This window comes from Dendronephthya gigantea, unplaced genomic scaffold (assembly GCF_004324835.1).
Source record: "Dendronephthya gigantea isolate DGI-Jeju-01 unplaced genomic scaffold, DenGig_1.0 000022F, whole genome shotgun sequence".
NCBI lineage: Eukaryota > Metazoa > Cnidaria > Anthozoa > Malacalcyonacea > Nephtheidae > Dendronephthya > Dendronephthya gigantea.
The window spans coordinates 798,538-810,542 of NW_021163032.1; the positions used below are offsets into that span (position 1 = coordinate 798,538).

A 12,005-nucleotide genomic window follows, 5' to 3' on the forward strand; every position below is an offset into this window, starting at 1 on the left:
GTCACCTGCTATCTTATATTTTAATAAGTCTATCTACATTTCTACAAAATAACCCTTATTCTTAATGTCGTCTATACAATCCTTCAGTCCAAAGGCTCTACAAATATGTTTTTACAGGCTATTGCTACACACTAAATTACAAATATACTTGTCGTAAGATATATATTATCATACTGTTGATGGATAATGAACTTTCCCATAACATGATATATGTGGATGCTTTTCTTTACCTAATGCAAGTTAGTTTTTAATGTTATCCACTATCAATGTTATTGAAAAATTGATTAAAATCAACAGTGCTTCACAAACCAATTAAAAATACTTTATTCCTTTTATAAGTTCATACAATGTGTACTCCTATTTGGTATTCCCCAGTTTTACAAATTACACCCAATTATTTATATATATATTTGCTATAACCTTATCACCTGCTTTATTAAAGCTGACTATGTCAAATGTCTTTGCATTGTACTGTCAATCATTCTTTTATGAAGTAATCCTAATTTAAATTGTGCAAACGTTCAGCTCATTTTTCATGTAAGGACCTGCCTAATTTAAAGTGCTTTGTGATTGGTTTTTCTGATTAAGGTTTACAATTTGATGCTTAGAAAAACAATTTCAAGCTGATCCACTAAACCCAACTTTTACAAATCATATAGAAATATAGTTGGATCAAAAAATTCCTAACTAAATCTGTTTTATAATAATTGCAATTACTTGTTTATTGTGTTCAATTACTTGTACGTATTCCCAAAAATTTGTTATGAATAAAAAGCATAAGTTATTAATTATTATCTGAGAATGTAATGGACATAGCTGGAAACAAAGGCTTATTCAACAAATTCATGTAAAACATTCCCAATAATTTTCCTTCACTTCAAATCAATGTCTTGGTCAAGTGGACATCAACACGCATTCACACTGTGTCAATTGCTTGGACTTACATTTGGGAGGTTTCGGAACATTCCTCGTGGCAACATGAGCTTGCAACATTGTAAGAATTTCTTTGGTTCTGGCATGTACGATACAACTTCCCACTTGTTACTTGCACAATCATAACACTCAACACTATTGTGGTATCTTGTAGCAGTACCTTCCCCACCAAAGACATAAACTTTCTCACCGTTAACGGCAATGCCAGCGAAGGCTCGTGGGACACTAAGATCTGCAACAGGGAACCAGACACTGGCAGCAGAGTTGTACATCTCGCAGCTTTGTAGGTACATTCGAACGACAATCACATGATGATGATCAATTGTGTCAACCTCACCAGCTTCATTGATGCCACCAACCACAAGAATGTTGCCATTGCCAACAGATGCAGCAACAGCATAAGCTCTCTTGTTTGACATCTCATTCATGGTCTCCCAGGTATCATTCTCAATCGAGTAACGCTCCATGGATGATAACATCTGGTTATCACTTGCCTTTCCACCAATAGCATACAGGGCGTCGCCGACATTGACAAGACTCGCACCACTCCGTGAAACATGCAAAGGTGCCTTCTCCTCCCAGCGTCCTGTCTTAAGGTCATATCGCTTCAGGATACCAAGTCGGATACCATTTTCAACTATTCCACCAGCAACATAAAGCGAATCACCAACAGCAGCTACAGCCATCCCCTTTGTTGGGGTTGGTAAAGGTTGGATGGTTGACCATTTCCTCATTTTAACATTGAATTTTTCCACCTCAGCCGTAAATCCAGACTTGGAGTATCCCCCCAGCACAAAGACATCATCTTGCATGGTAGCCACACCATGGCTGTACCTCACTATGCCCATTGAAGGAACTTTGAACCATGTGTTCTGAGAAGGAACATAGAGGTAAGATGATGCTGTAGCTCCAGAGGGCACTCGCCCTCCATTCACAAACACACAGTCGTAGAAGCGAGAAGGATGCATGCTCTTTGTATCTTCAATAACATAGCATTCCAATAAAGTTCGCATCAAAAGATCAGAACAAATTGGATCGTCTGTCACCAATTTCTCTTTAGCAATGGTCTCGGCAAGGTAAGTCTTGCTTACATCTTGAAGTCTAACCTGGGAGAACAACTCAGGGAAAAATCCTAAACGGTTCGTCAAATCATGCTTCGTCCATCGTACTATCCCTTCGTAGAGTTCTTCTTCGGCAAACAGGACCAACTCATCGTTTGAAACTATTTCTACCAACTGCGCTGGTTCGGTTTCCAAGTACTCCTCTCTTTGCGAAATTGCAGTAAAATTCTCAATTAAAAAATCCCGAGTTATTTCACGTAAAGGCTCGCAATGATATCTTCCAGCAAAATCGTGCAATGCAATTCCGTTCGAAAGGTTAACATTCTGTTGCAAAAACCCACAACCGAGTTCTTTTAACTCTGCAACATTGAAGTAGTCCGCGGCGACGATCAAAGCTTCAACATTCGCCTCGTTCAATTCCACCTTTGTTGTGTATAAAAAAGTTAGAAAATCATTCATACCGTCGGCTAAATCGACAGGACATTTCAAGTCTATCACACTTTGATTTCGCTCTTTCATGTTCGTGGTGAAAAGGCTTTGGAAATACGGACAACTCGAGGACAGTACGACTTTGTGGACATCGAATTCCTTGTTTTCTAAACGCAATTTCGCGTCGCAAAGCGTTCCATTTTGACGATATTCGTTCAGCTGATGCAGCATTTTCTTGCCCAATTTTTCGCTGGTCGAAGCAACGCTTTCCAAATATTCGTCTCGTTCAATGCTTTCCATTGAATACGCGGAGCTAACTGCGCTGTCGCCCAAACCATCAAACTCAATCATCGCTTGTCCAAATACGTCGAGACGATCGAGAAAGGCGACGACGCAATTGACACTGAACACCAAAATAATTTTTTTGCTTTGGGCTCAGGGGAGCTCCTCAAATATATTCAATACCGGAAATAGTGATGAAAACAGCTGATGCGCATTTGAACAAAACACACACACAGCGCATATTTTGGCACCGCCCAGATTCTAACTCCAAAGCCTATATAGACAAAGAGGCCGCATACTCTATAGGAAATTCTTACTTGATTTTTACGTCGGATATATGCCGTTAACTTCATTCACCGATAGAATAACAACACAATGCTAATCTAGTAAGAGTTTACGCAAATCGCTTGTCCAACTTCAAAGTTAACTGGTACCAGGGCTTGTGGTTTTAACGACTCACGTCAATCTCTCTTTCGGGCAATCTAAGTTGATTGTATGCAAATGAAGCAAATGACAGATACACTATTGAATCCGATAGACATCTCTCTATTTTTGTGTGACGATAAACACTCGCATATTATATTGAGTGAGAAAATTAAATGTTTGCACGATAGCTGTCAAGCCAGTCAAGGTCAGAAAATTGCGTGATTGTGTGATGTAACACAGACGTGCATAGATATGAACTGCGGTAGTTGTCAAGTACAACGAGGGTTTAATCATATGAAATAAGGAACAGGCGGTTTCGAGTTTTTTTTACGAGACGCCTAGTGATATGTTGATAAGCACAGAGAGATAATGGTCTCGTAGAGTCCATGAAGTGTCCATGAAGTGTCCATGTGCTCGACACGTGGGTTCACTGATATCACCAAAATTTGTCCTCAAGAAAACGAGCGATATCGAGTTCTTATTAGTTCTTATTATTATCGTTGGTCACATTGTAACATTATTTCCAATTAGAAGGGAAAAAATTCAATGATTAGAAGTATATAAGTAATATAACGATCAATAATTAAATCCACCTAATCATCATCATCACGTGTAAATCAGTTCATGTTCACGTGAACAATTTGGAACTAAAATGATTAAAAAAAAATTGGCGGACGACATAGAACTTACATCGTCGTCTGTCCGTTCACAGGATCATGACGCAATTCTAGAAATAATTTTCCGTCAAAACAAGGAAACCTCAAGTGCTCTTTGTGAGTCTCTTCAGTTCCCCTCCAAATGCGATTGACCATGTCGAAAACAAAGGACTTTTTTTTCCGTAGGCGAAGCAATACTTCAACGACAACGCGCAAGGCTAAGCAATATACAGTGCCGCACGATTCCCGTCACACCACGCATCTCTCTAATATGACCTTGGCCATATTGCTTTTTCTCTCACAATAATTATCATTTTGTATCTTATCTGCAGGGAAAACCCGCGTCACCGCAACAACGTACGCAGTATGAAAACAAAATCCTGTCTCCCGAAAAGCTTATAGTATTATATGAGGTTTCTTTCCCACTGCTTAATACTATCCACGCTTTTTACGGTTTTGCTGCACATATCAAGAAGCCAAAATACACGGATGAATTTGATAAAGGATACAAAACGAAGTAAACACTCTGGCTGATCGTGAATCAGGCATGCAGTCATTCCTAATCAATATATATATATATATATATATATATATATATATATATATATATATATATATATATATATATATATATATACATATATATATATATATATATATATATATATATACATATATATATATATATATATATATATATATATATATATATATATATATATATAAATTATGAAGAATTTTTACGTCACAGTTTTAATAAATGCCATTCTCATTTTCGAAATTTCCTTTATAAACCACTAATTTGCGCATGACCAAAATTGCTTTTGCTATTCCGAAAAGCCCAGCATGGGTTCCAGACATTAGCCAAAATAGATCCCCGTAGATTAATTTTTGATATATGACCTCTTTTGCCCTTCATCCAATATCCACGAGTAATATCGCTAGACACAACTCTTTTCTTCCCTATACGTGAGCTGGACTGAAACTTTGTTCTCTGACGCAAAGTGTATTTCCGAGGTTTGCATGGCCCACGTACTGGTATCTTTTTTCGTGACATGGATGCCGACCTTGACTTTTCTTTGTTTAGACTTATGAAAGTGATTAGTGGGCTGCTAATATTTTGGAGTGCAATTGACGTAGCCGAAAAAAAAAAAGAGTGCAATTGACGTAGCCAAAAAATAAACCGCCATTGGCTGAGAGTCAAATTGAGATTACTCGGCAAGCTTGTCATCATGCAAAATACAACTAGAAATAAATGAATCTGGTCGAGGTTTTTATTGATTTCGCAGGAATATGCATACGGCGAGACACGATGTCCCCCAAACCAAAACCGATTGCATAAAATTAGATATTGATAGAATTTGAATTGATAGAGACTCAGTTATCAGATCTTGAGAACTTGATAGCGAAACAGATTTACTGATTTAATATGACAGTGCTCTGGGATTTGAACCCAGAAGCCAAACATTCACTTTTTCGACAACCTTGGTGCAATAGAGTTCAGCTCCAGCAATGGACACTGTTTAAAGCCAAACGAAAAGGAGGGAAACCGGAGTGCCCGGAGAAAAACCCTCCAAAGGTAACCTGATTTTCAGGTTACCTTTAACAGCAGATTTGCCGTTCCACAGAATTTGATATTTTCATTAGAAGTTGTCCGCAATGGAGACAAGTACATGACAGTTCAGTTTTTATATATAGTTCACCGTGCGAGTTCCGCTCATCCGAAACGAGTCCCAGGAATTGCAATGCGCAATTCTTGAGCTTCATCAATGCGATCCTGGTGGTGGTCTAACGTCCGCAATGCGCAGCATATCGTCCGTTGCAAAACACCCGGCTCTTAGTAATCAATCAAACTGCGCTTTGTCCGACAATAGCAACAAAAATTATTTCATTTACCAAACGAAATCTGGCATTCATATTCACGACTCGCATGCTTTTTCATCTCAAACTGATGTAGACAACAACACTCTTCTATTAAGACATGCACCTCATGCATCTTATGCATCATTTTTTATCTTTATATATGTGGTTAATCGGGCTCGTGCAACTTACTTAATATCAGGTGTATCACTACGAGAATCAACAATATCCCCTTACCTCTCGCACCGTATAATTACCTTTGGTAAACAGTATCTCACTTGCTTCCTTGTTTCATTCAAAACAGTTTTCTTCACCAAAAACAAAACTCCTTTACCAAGAACAGCGTTCTTCTTTAACAGCATCTCGACGGTGGCGCGTGTAAGGAGTTAAACAATATAGTAAGTGTGTCAAAATGCATTAGCTTTTTAGCTAAGAGGGTACTATACAATATTAACCTACAGCTCAACACCATACCCCCCAGATACCCTCCTTTATATGGAGTCCAGTTATCATGCAGTGCAATAAATCATGTAATATAGCAGGTGTATTCTTATAAAAACTTTGTCAATTATATAAGTATGGTAAAGTATATAGTCAAAATCATTAGATTATGTTTATTTCCCGAAAAATTAAAATCAACAAGGTAAACAGAAGAGTGTTGTACGTGTCTGAACATGAAATAGTCCTTTTTTTCCTCATTTCAAACTTCAAATGTTTAATTTTTGTTGCCACTGACGGACGGTTCTTTGAAACGCTCGCTTTATAAAAGAGAACTTATATAATCATATAAGAACTCGCGATTATATTCGTATTAATCTAAAATTAGGCCAATACGAATTCGACAATATGATAAATGCAAATTGCATTTAGTTACTTTCATTTAAAGACATCATGCATTTACCCGCAGTCGTTAAGGTGGTCAAAAATATCAATATTTAACCGGAAATACTTTTGCCTTATTCAATTGTTTTATTGTTTTGTATAATTTACGAGTATACGCAAAAATTTTATATCGTTTTTCTAAACAATTTTGACATTTTCCAAAAAGAGAATATTTTTGTATAATACCACCATCGCAAAAATTCACACGCAAGTGACAAAACTAGGAATGTTTCATCGAGAAAGTTTGTAAGCGCCCGCATGCAAGAGCTGTGACTGAGAAATATGTCGTTTTATCATGCGTTGTCGAAAAGGGTGAAATGTCACTTGATGTGTGAATGTAGTAGGTTAGACCACCATCAGGAATCAATTCCGGAATAACCATGCACATACATTAAGCATGCATCAATTTAATCAGTGCACCTGAATTAGCTTCCACTTGAACACCCGTCTCGTCGTCCATCATCTGATCCTGCGACGATCCATCAACATCTGTCGTCGTGTCTTTCAACTTCTGTCTTCGGTTCTTTCATCATCTGTCTTCGGGTCCATCAACATCTGATTTAAAATCAATGTGTAAATGCATTCAAAGTTAGAGCACCAGCCACCAGGAAAGTTAACAACGAATACATCTTATTCTTCATCATGCATTAGATCTATAAGTTCTGAACTCTGAACGACACCGAGCTTTGACACTATAGTAATAATAGTACGCATACATCTGTACCAACCTTCAACTTCTGTCTTCGGTTCTTTCATCATCTGTTTTCGGCTCCATCAACATCTGATTTGAGATCAATGTGTAAATGCATTCAAAGTTAGAGCACCAGGAAAGTTAACCGCACTACTACATCTTATTCTTCATCATGCATTAGATGTAGAAGTTCTGAAAACCATACCGAGCTTTGACACTATAGTAATAATAGTACGCATGCATCTGTACCAACCTTCAACTTCTGTCTTCGTGTCTTTCATCATCCGTCTTCGGTTCTTTCATCATCCGTCTTCGGTTCTTTCATCATCTGTCTTCGGCTCCATCAACATCTGATTTGAGATCAATGTGTAAATGCATTCAGAGTTAGAGCACCAGGAAAGTTAACAACTAATACATCTTATTCTTCATCATGCATTAGATCTAGAAGTTCTGAAAACGACACCGAGCTTTGACACTATAGTAATAATAGTACGCATGCATCTGCACTAACCTTCAACTTCTGTCTTCGTGTCTTTCACCATCTGTCTTCGGGTCCTTCGACGTCTGTCTTCGGCTCCATCAACATCTGATTTGAGATCAATGTGTAAATGCATTCAGAGTTAGAGCACCAGGAAAGTTAACAACTAATACATCTTATTCTTCATCATGCATTAGATCTAGAAGTTCTGAAAACGACACCGAGCTTTGACACTATAGTAATAATAGTACGCATACATCTGCACTAACCTTCAACTTCTGTCTTCGTGTCTTTCACCATCTGTCTTCGGGTCCTTCGACGTCTGTCTTCGGGTCCTTCGACGTCTGTCTTCGGGTCCTTCGACGTCTGTCTTCGGGTCCATCAACATCTGATTTGAGATCAATGTGTAAATGCATTCAGAGTTAGAGCACCAGGAAAGTTAACAACTAATACATCTTATTCTTCATCATGCATTAGATCTAGAAGTTCTGAAAACCACACCGAGCTTTGACACTATAGTAATAATAGTACGCATGCATCTGCACCAACCTTCAACTTCTGTCTTCGTGTCTTTCACCATCTGTCTTCGGGTCCTTCGACGTCTGTCTTCGGGTCCATCAACATCTGATTTGAGATCAATGTGTAAAAATGCGTTCAAAGTTAGAGCACCATGAAAGTTAACAACAACTACATCTTACTCTTCATCATGCATTAGATCTATAAGTTCTGAACTGAAAGACACCGAGCTTTGACACTATAGTAATAATAGTACGTATACATCTGCACCAACCTTCAATATCTCATTGTAGTTCCATCTTCTTCCATGGCCACCGGATGCACACTCAAATACAAACGCCCGCTTTGAAAGAAATTACTCTTCATGCACAGAAATTGTTTAGTAATTTTTTCTGTTTCATCAAGTTTTGGAAGCAAGATTTAACGTCATGGATACTTGCATTATTTTTTCAAAGACTTAGACATGCAAGAGCACTCAACTGTTTGTTATCTCCTTGTAGCCGCTAAGGTGTAATTTCTACGTTTAGGCGCTCTGAAAGCGAGATATTTTTGCCGGACTATCGTCGTTCAAGCATCCAGAAAATAGAAGTGATCGGGCCCAAATCACTTGTATTTACTCCTTACTTGAAACGACCAGTTTAACCCAGGGGTTGAGAGAACATGCAAAAACTGTAGTTCGAAAATTGAAAATGAAGGAGGCAAACAGAAGAGGGCATCATGTTTATGTATCAAATACGACATTTTTGTTTTTAAGGCCGGGACTGAAATCATGCAATCGCTTTAAACTCGAATTTTTAGGATTTTGTATTTGTTTGTGCCATTCGATGGATGTCCCAATGTCATATCTCTTGTTCAGTACCACGGTGTGTTGATCTGAATGAAATAAAAGCGTAATAAGCACGTTGAGAAAACCTAGCTCCATGCAGGAACATTAGTACACTCTTTATGAACACCAAACAAGGACTGAATTAACTGCATACATTAAAATTCGGTCCGAGATTTCTTGAATACTTTGCACTTTACTCCAACGCGGTTCGCCGGTTCTAAAACGGAGCAAGAAAGAAAAGACAAACTCGTGTTAACTTCTACTCGATAAACACGTATTCAAGCAAGCACAAAGCCAAAAGATGCAGCATGGATTTTGATAGAATTCGGCCATCCTTAGCTAGCTGTTAATCTCGCTATTCAAATTCAACAAGACAACAACAATTTGAACTAATGCAATAAACAAGCAAACTAGCGCTTTTTCTCTCCCAAACAAACTCTTCTATTTCTTCTGACCGGCTAGACTTGAGAAATTGAGATCTTTGTTTTTTGAAGACTTGAGAATATATGAGCTTTCCCTCGAATACAGCCTCTTAAATCTCAATTAATGTACTTGCCAGTTTGAATACCTCGCACGCGGCTGATTGTGATTGGACAACCTCTATTGCTGGATCTATTGTTTCTGCTAATCTATTGTGTCTTCTCACTCTTCTCATTAAACCTCGTTTCCATACAACGCCGACCTGAGGAGAAAATGATTTCAGAAAGACAAACGATTTCACCTCATCAATAATCACCGACAATAATACTTTGCCGACGTCGGCGTCATATGGAAATCGGTTTACCTAAACAAATTAGCCAAACACCTTTTTCATGCTATCAAAAGAACAAGGACACAAGAGATCCCAAACAATGCATTATTGTTCGCCTTGTTTTAAATATTCAACACCAAATTCAACACCTAGAGATAGAGACATAGAATCATAGAGGAGTGATATCACCTCGCTAATTTTATATTTCTATCATTATATATAATTCACACTTCACAATATAAAATTATTTTATTCGCACCGAAAACCGAAAATATTTTCATAAAAACCAGGAGGGAGACGGACTCCCTAATTTTTGACTTAACATCGCAGGTCCTGGAAACAAGTGACGATCGACAGAAATGGCTGGTGCTTTGATAAACATTTCCAATTTAAATTCATTCAAATTCTCATACGAATCGTATTATTTTGGAGTTTATTACTAGCTGTGCATGAAACTCGCAATCATGGCTAACTAGGAATCAAGAAATCGCGTGTTTCTCCGGCCGAGGTGTTATTGTTAATTTCGACCGAGCAGAACAACAGGACAGCGATTTCGTGAGAAGTTTTATAGCAAGTTGAAAATGTCGAAAGCCACGAAAAGAAAGCATGTCACTCGTGAGGTTCTGGACGAATTTGTAACGCCAAAAGAAAAACAAATCATCGTCAAGGTACCTCAAGATTTAAAGAATTGAAAACAATAATAGACTTTATTTGGCTGAACGTGTTATTTCCATTGAAATTTATATCCATAAATAACCCTAGTGATATCCCTATAAGTCCATATTTATGACCAAAATATCCCCTATATCCACTCAAAATATGAAAATCTTAGAAATCTCAGAATGGTTTATAATCTCAAAATGGTTTAAATGAGCATGCTTTAATTGAAGTATATTTATTGAACAGATAATTGGGAGCAGAGGAAATAATCTGCATGAAGCCGAAACACCAAATGGCAATCATTTCCTGATAAGCATGCCTTCAAAATTCAGAAAAAATGTATGGATCAAACGAGGTATTAGCAAAATTTAAGTGAATTAATGTCAAAATTACATTCATTATATTCTTCCTATCATGAATGAAGTAAACATGTCATTGGATTATTTCTGAAATAGGAGACTTTGTGATTGTTGATCCAATTGAAGAAGGTAATAAAGTGTGTGCAGAAATAGTGCATATATTGTATCCCCAACAAGTGAAACACCTCAAAAAGGAAGGATTATGGTGAGCATATTTAAATATTTGCAAACAAACCACCTAAAAAATTTCATTATTTGTAGGTTGAATGAACCAGACTGTAATATCTTGTGATGACCAATTGTTGAAATATAACTTGTTGTTTAACTTATCCCAATTTCCAGGCCTGAGAAGTTTCAAGAGAAAGCATTTGAGCCAATTAACCATCATGAACCAACAGCAAATGGCAGTAGAATAAAGGATGGATTGGATGAAAGAGAAAATGGTGAAAATTCAAGTTCAGACAATGAAAGCGAAACAGATGACAGTGATTTATTTGTAAACCCAAATCATCTTCAATATTTGGTGATCCATTCTGATGACTCAGATTCCTGCGATGAGTTTAACAATGAGGAGAGCGATGATGATGACAGTGATGCTGATTCCCCAGAAATAACAAGCAATGAAGATGTTGCAATTAATAAAACAATGATTGACAATAATAACACAAATTAGAATATTTGCCAGTCAATAGAATTATCAGAATATTGCAAAAATGGGAATCATATCATTTTGGATATTGACAAAAAGATTGTAATATTGCATTGCAATAGAAATATATGCAAACCCATCTGGTTTTGTTTATCAAATTGCTTTTGCTGCGGAAAGTTTTCAAAGATGACTCATGACTTACACTGAGCATACCATGATACTTCAGCCTGACACAAACCACTGTGCACAAACCAACTTAACAATAGTAAAAGCACAAGAATAGGGGGCATGGGCAAACCAAGGAGAGTGTGCAAGGAGGGAGGGTAACATTTCTCATAAAATGAATTAATTTTACAAGGTTACATGATTTAATGGGAATTTTTTTCTCCCAGCCAAACAAGAAATTACAAATATGCCAAATTCCAATTTGACCTCAAATATACATATATATATCATTATACATACAGTTAGTGATACAGTTCAGTTGAGCACAGTTGAGTATGGGCATGTTACTGATGTGATCATCCGCTGTCATCAATTAATCGC

At 37.4% G+C, this 12,005-nt stretch overlaps 2 protein-coding genes across 2 annotated transcripts; one reads left to right on the forward strand and one right to left on the reverse strand.

Moving 5' to 3' along the window:
- Nucleotides 1-26: 26 nt before the first annotated feature.
- On the reverse strand, nt 27-4,212 carry LOC114522184 (kelch-like protein 8). Its single transcript, XM_028542813.1, has one exon. It carries the CDS (start codon nt 2,772-2,774, stop codon nt 927-929), a length of 1,848 nt encoding a protein of 615 aa, XP_028398614.1. The 5' UTR covers nt 2,775-4,212; the 3' UTR covers nt 27-926.
- A 5,918-nt stretch (nt 4,213-10,130) lies between these two features.
- LOC114522284 (probable RNA-binding protein EIF1AD) lies at nt 10,131-11,598 on the forward strand. The gene is made up of 4 exons (XM_028542939.1): nt 10,131-10,459; nt 10,698-10,806; nt 10,907-11,015; nt 11,153-11,598. The coding sequence occupies exons 1-4, from the start codon at nt 10,373-10,375 to the stop codon at nt 11,481-11,483; spliced, it is 636 nt and encodes a 211-aa protein (XP_028398740.1). The 5' UTR covers nt 10,131-10,372; the 3' UTR covers nt 11,484-11,598.
- The last annotated feature ends 407 nt before the right edge of the window (nt 11,599-12,005 follow it).

Excerpts from the sequence above, each read along its gene's own strand:
- LOC114522184 (XM_028542813.1), bottom strand. The coding sequence starts at position 2,774 with ATGATTGAGTTTGATGGTTTGGGCGACAGCGCAGTTAGCTCCGCGTAT.
- LOC114522284 (XM_028542939.1), top strand. The coding sequence starts at position 10,373 with ATGTCGAAAGCCACGAAAAGAAAGCATGTCACTCGTGAGGTTCTGGAC. Across the intron at positions 10,807-10,906 it reads AAATGTATGGATCAAACGAG|GAGACTTTGTGATTGTTGAT; the intron begins GTATTAGCAAAA and ends TTTCTGAAATAG. Across the intron at positions 11,016-11,152 it reads CTCAAAAAGGAAGGATTATG|GCCTGAGAAGTTTCAAGAGA; the intron begins GTGAGCATATTT and ends CCCAATTTCCAG.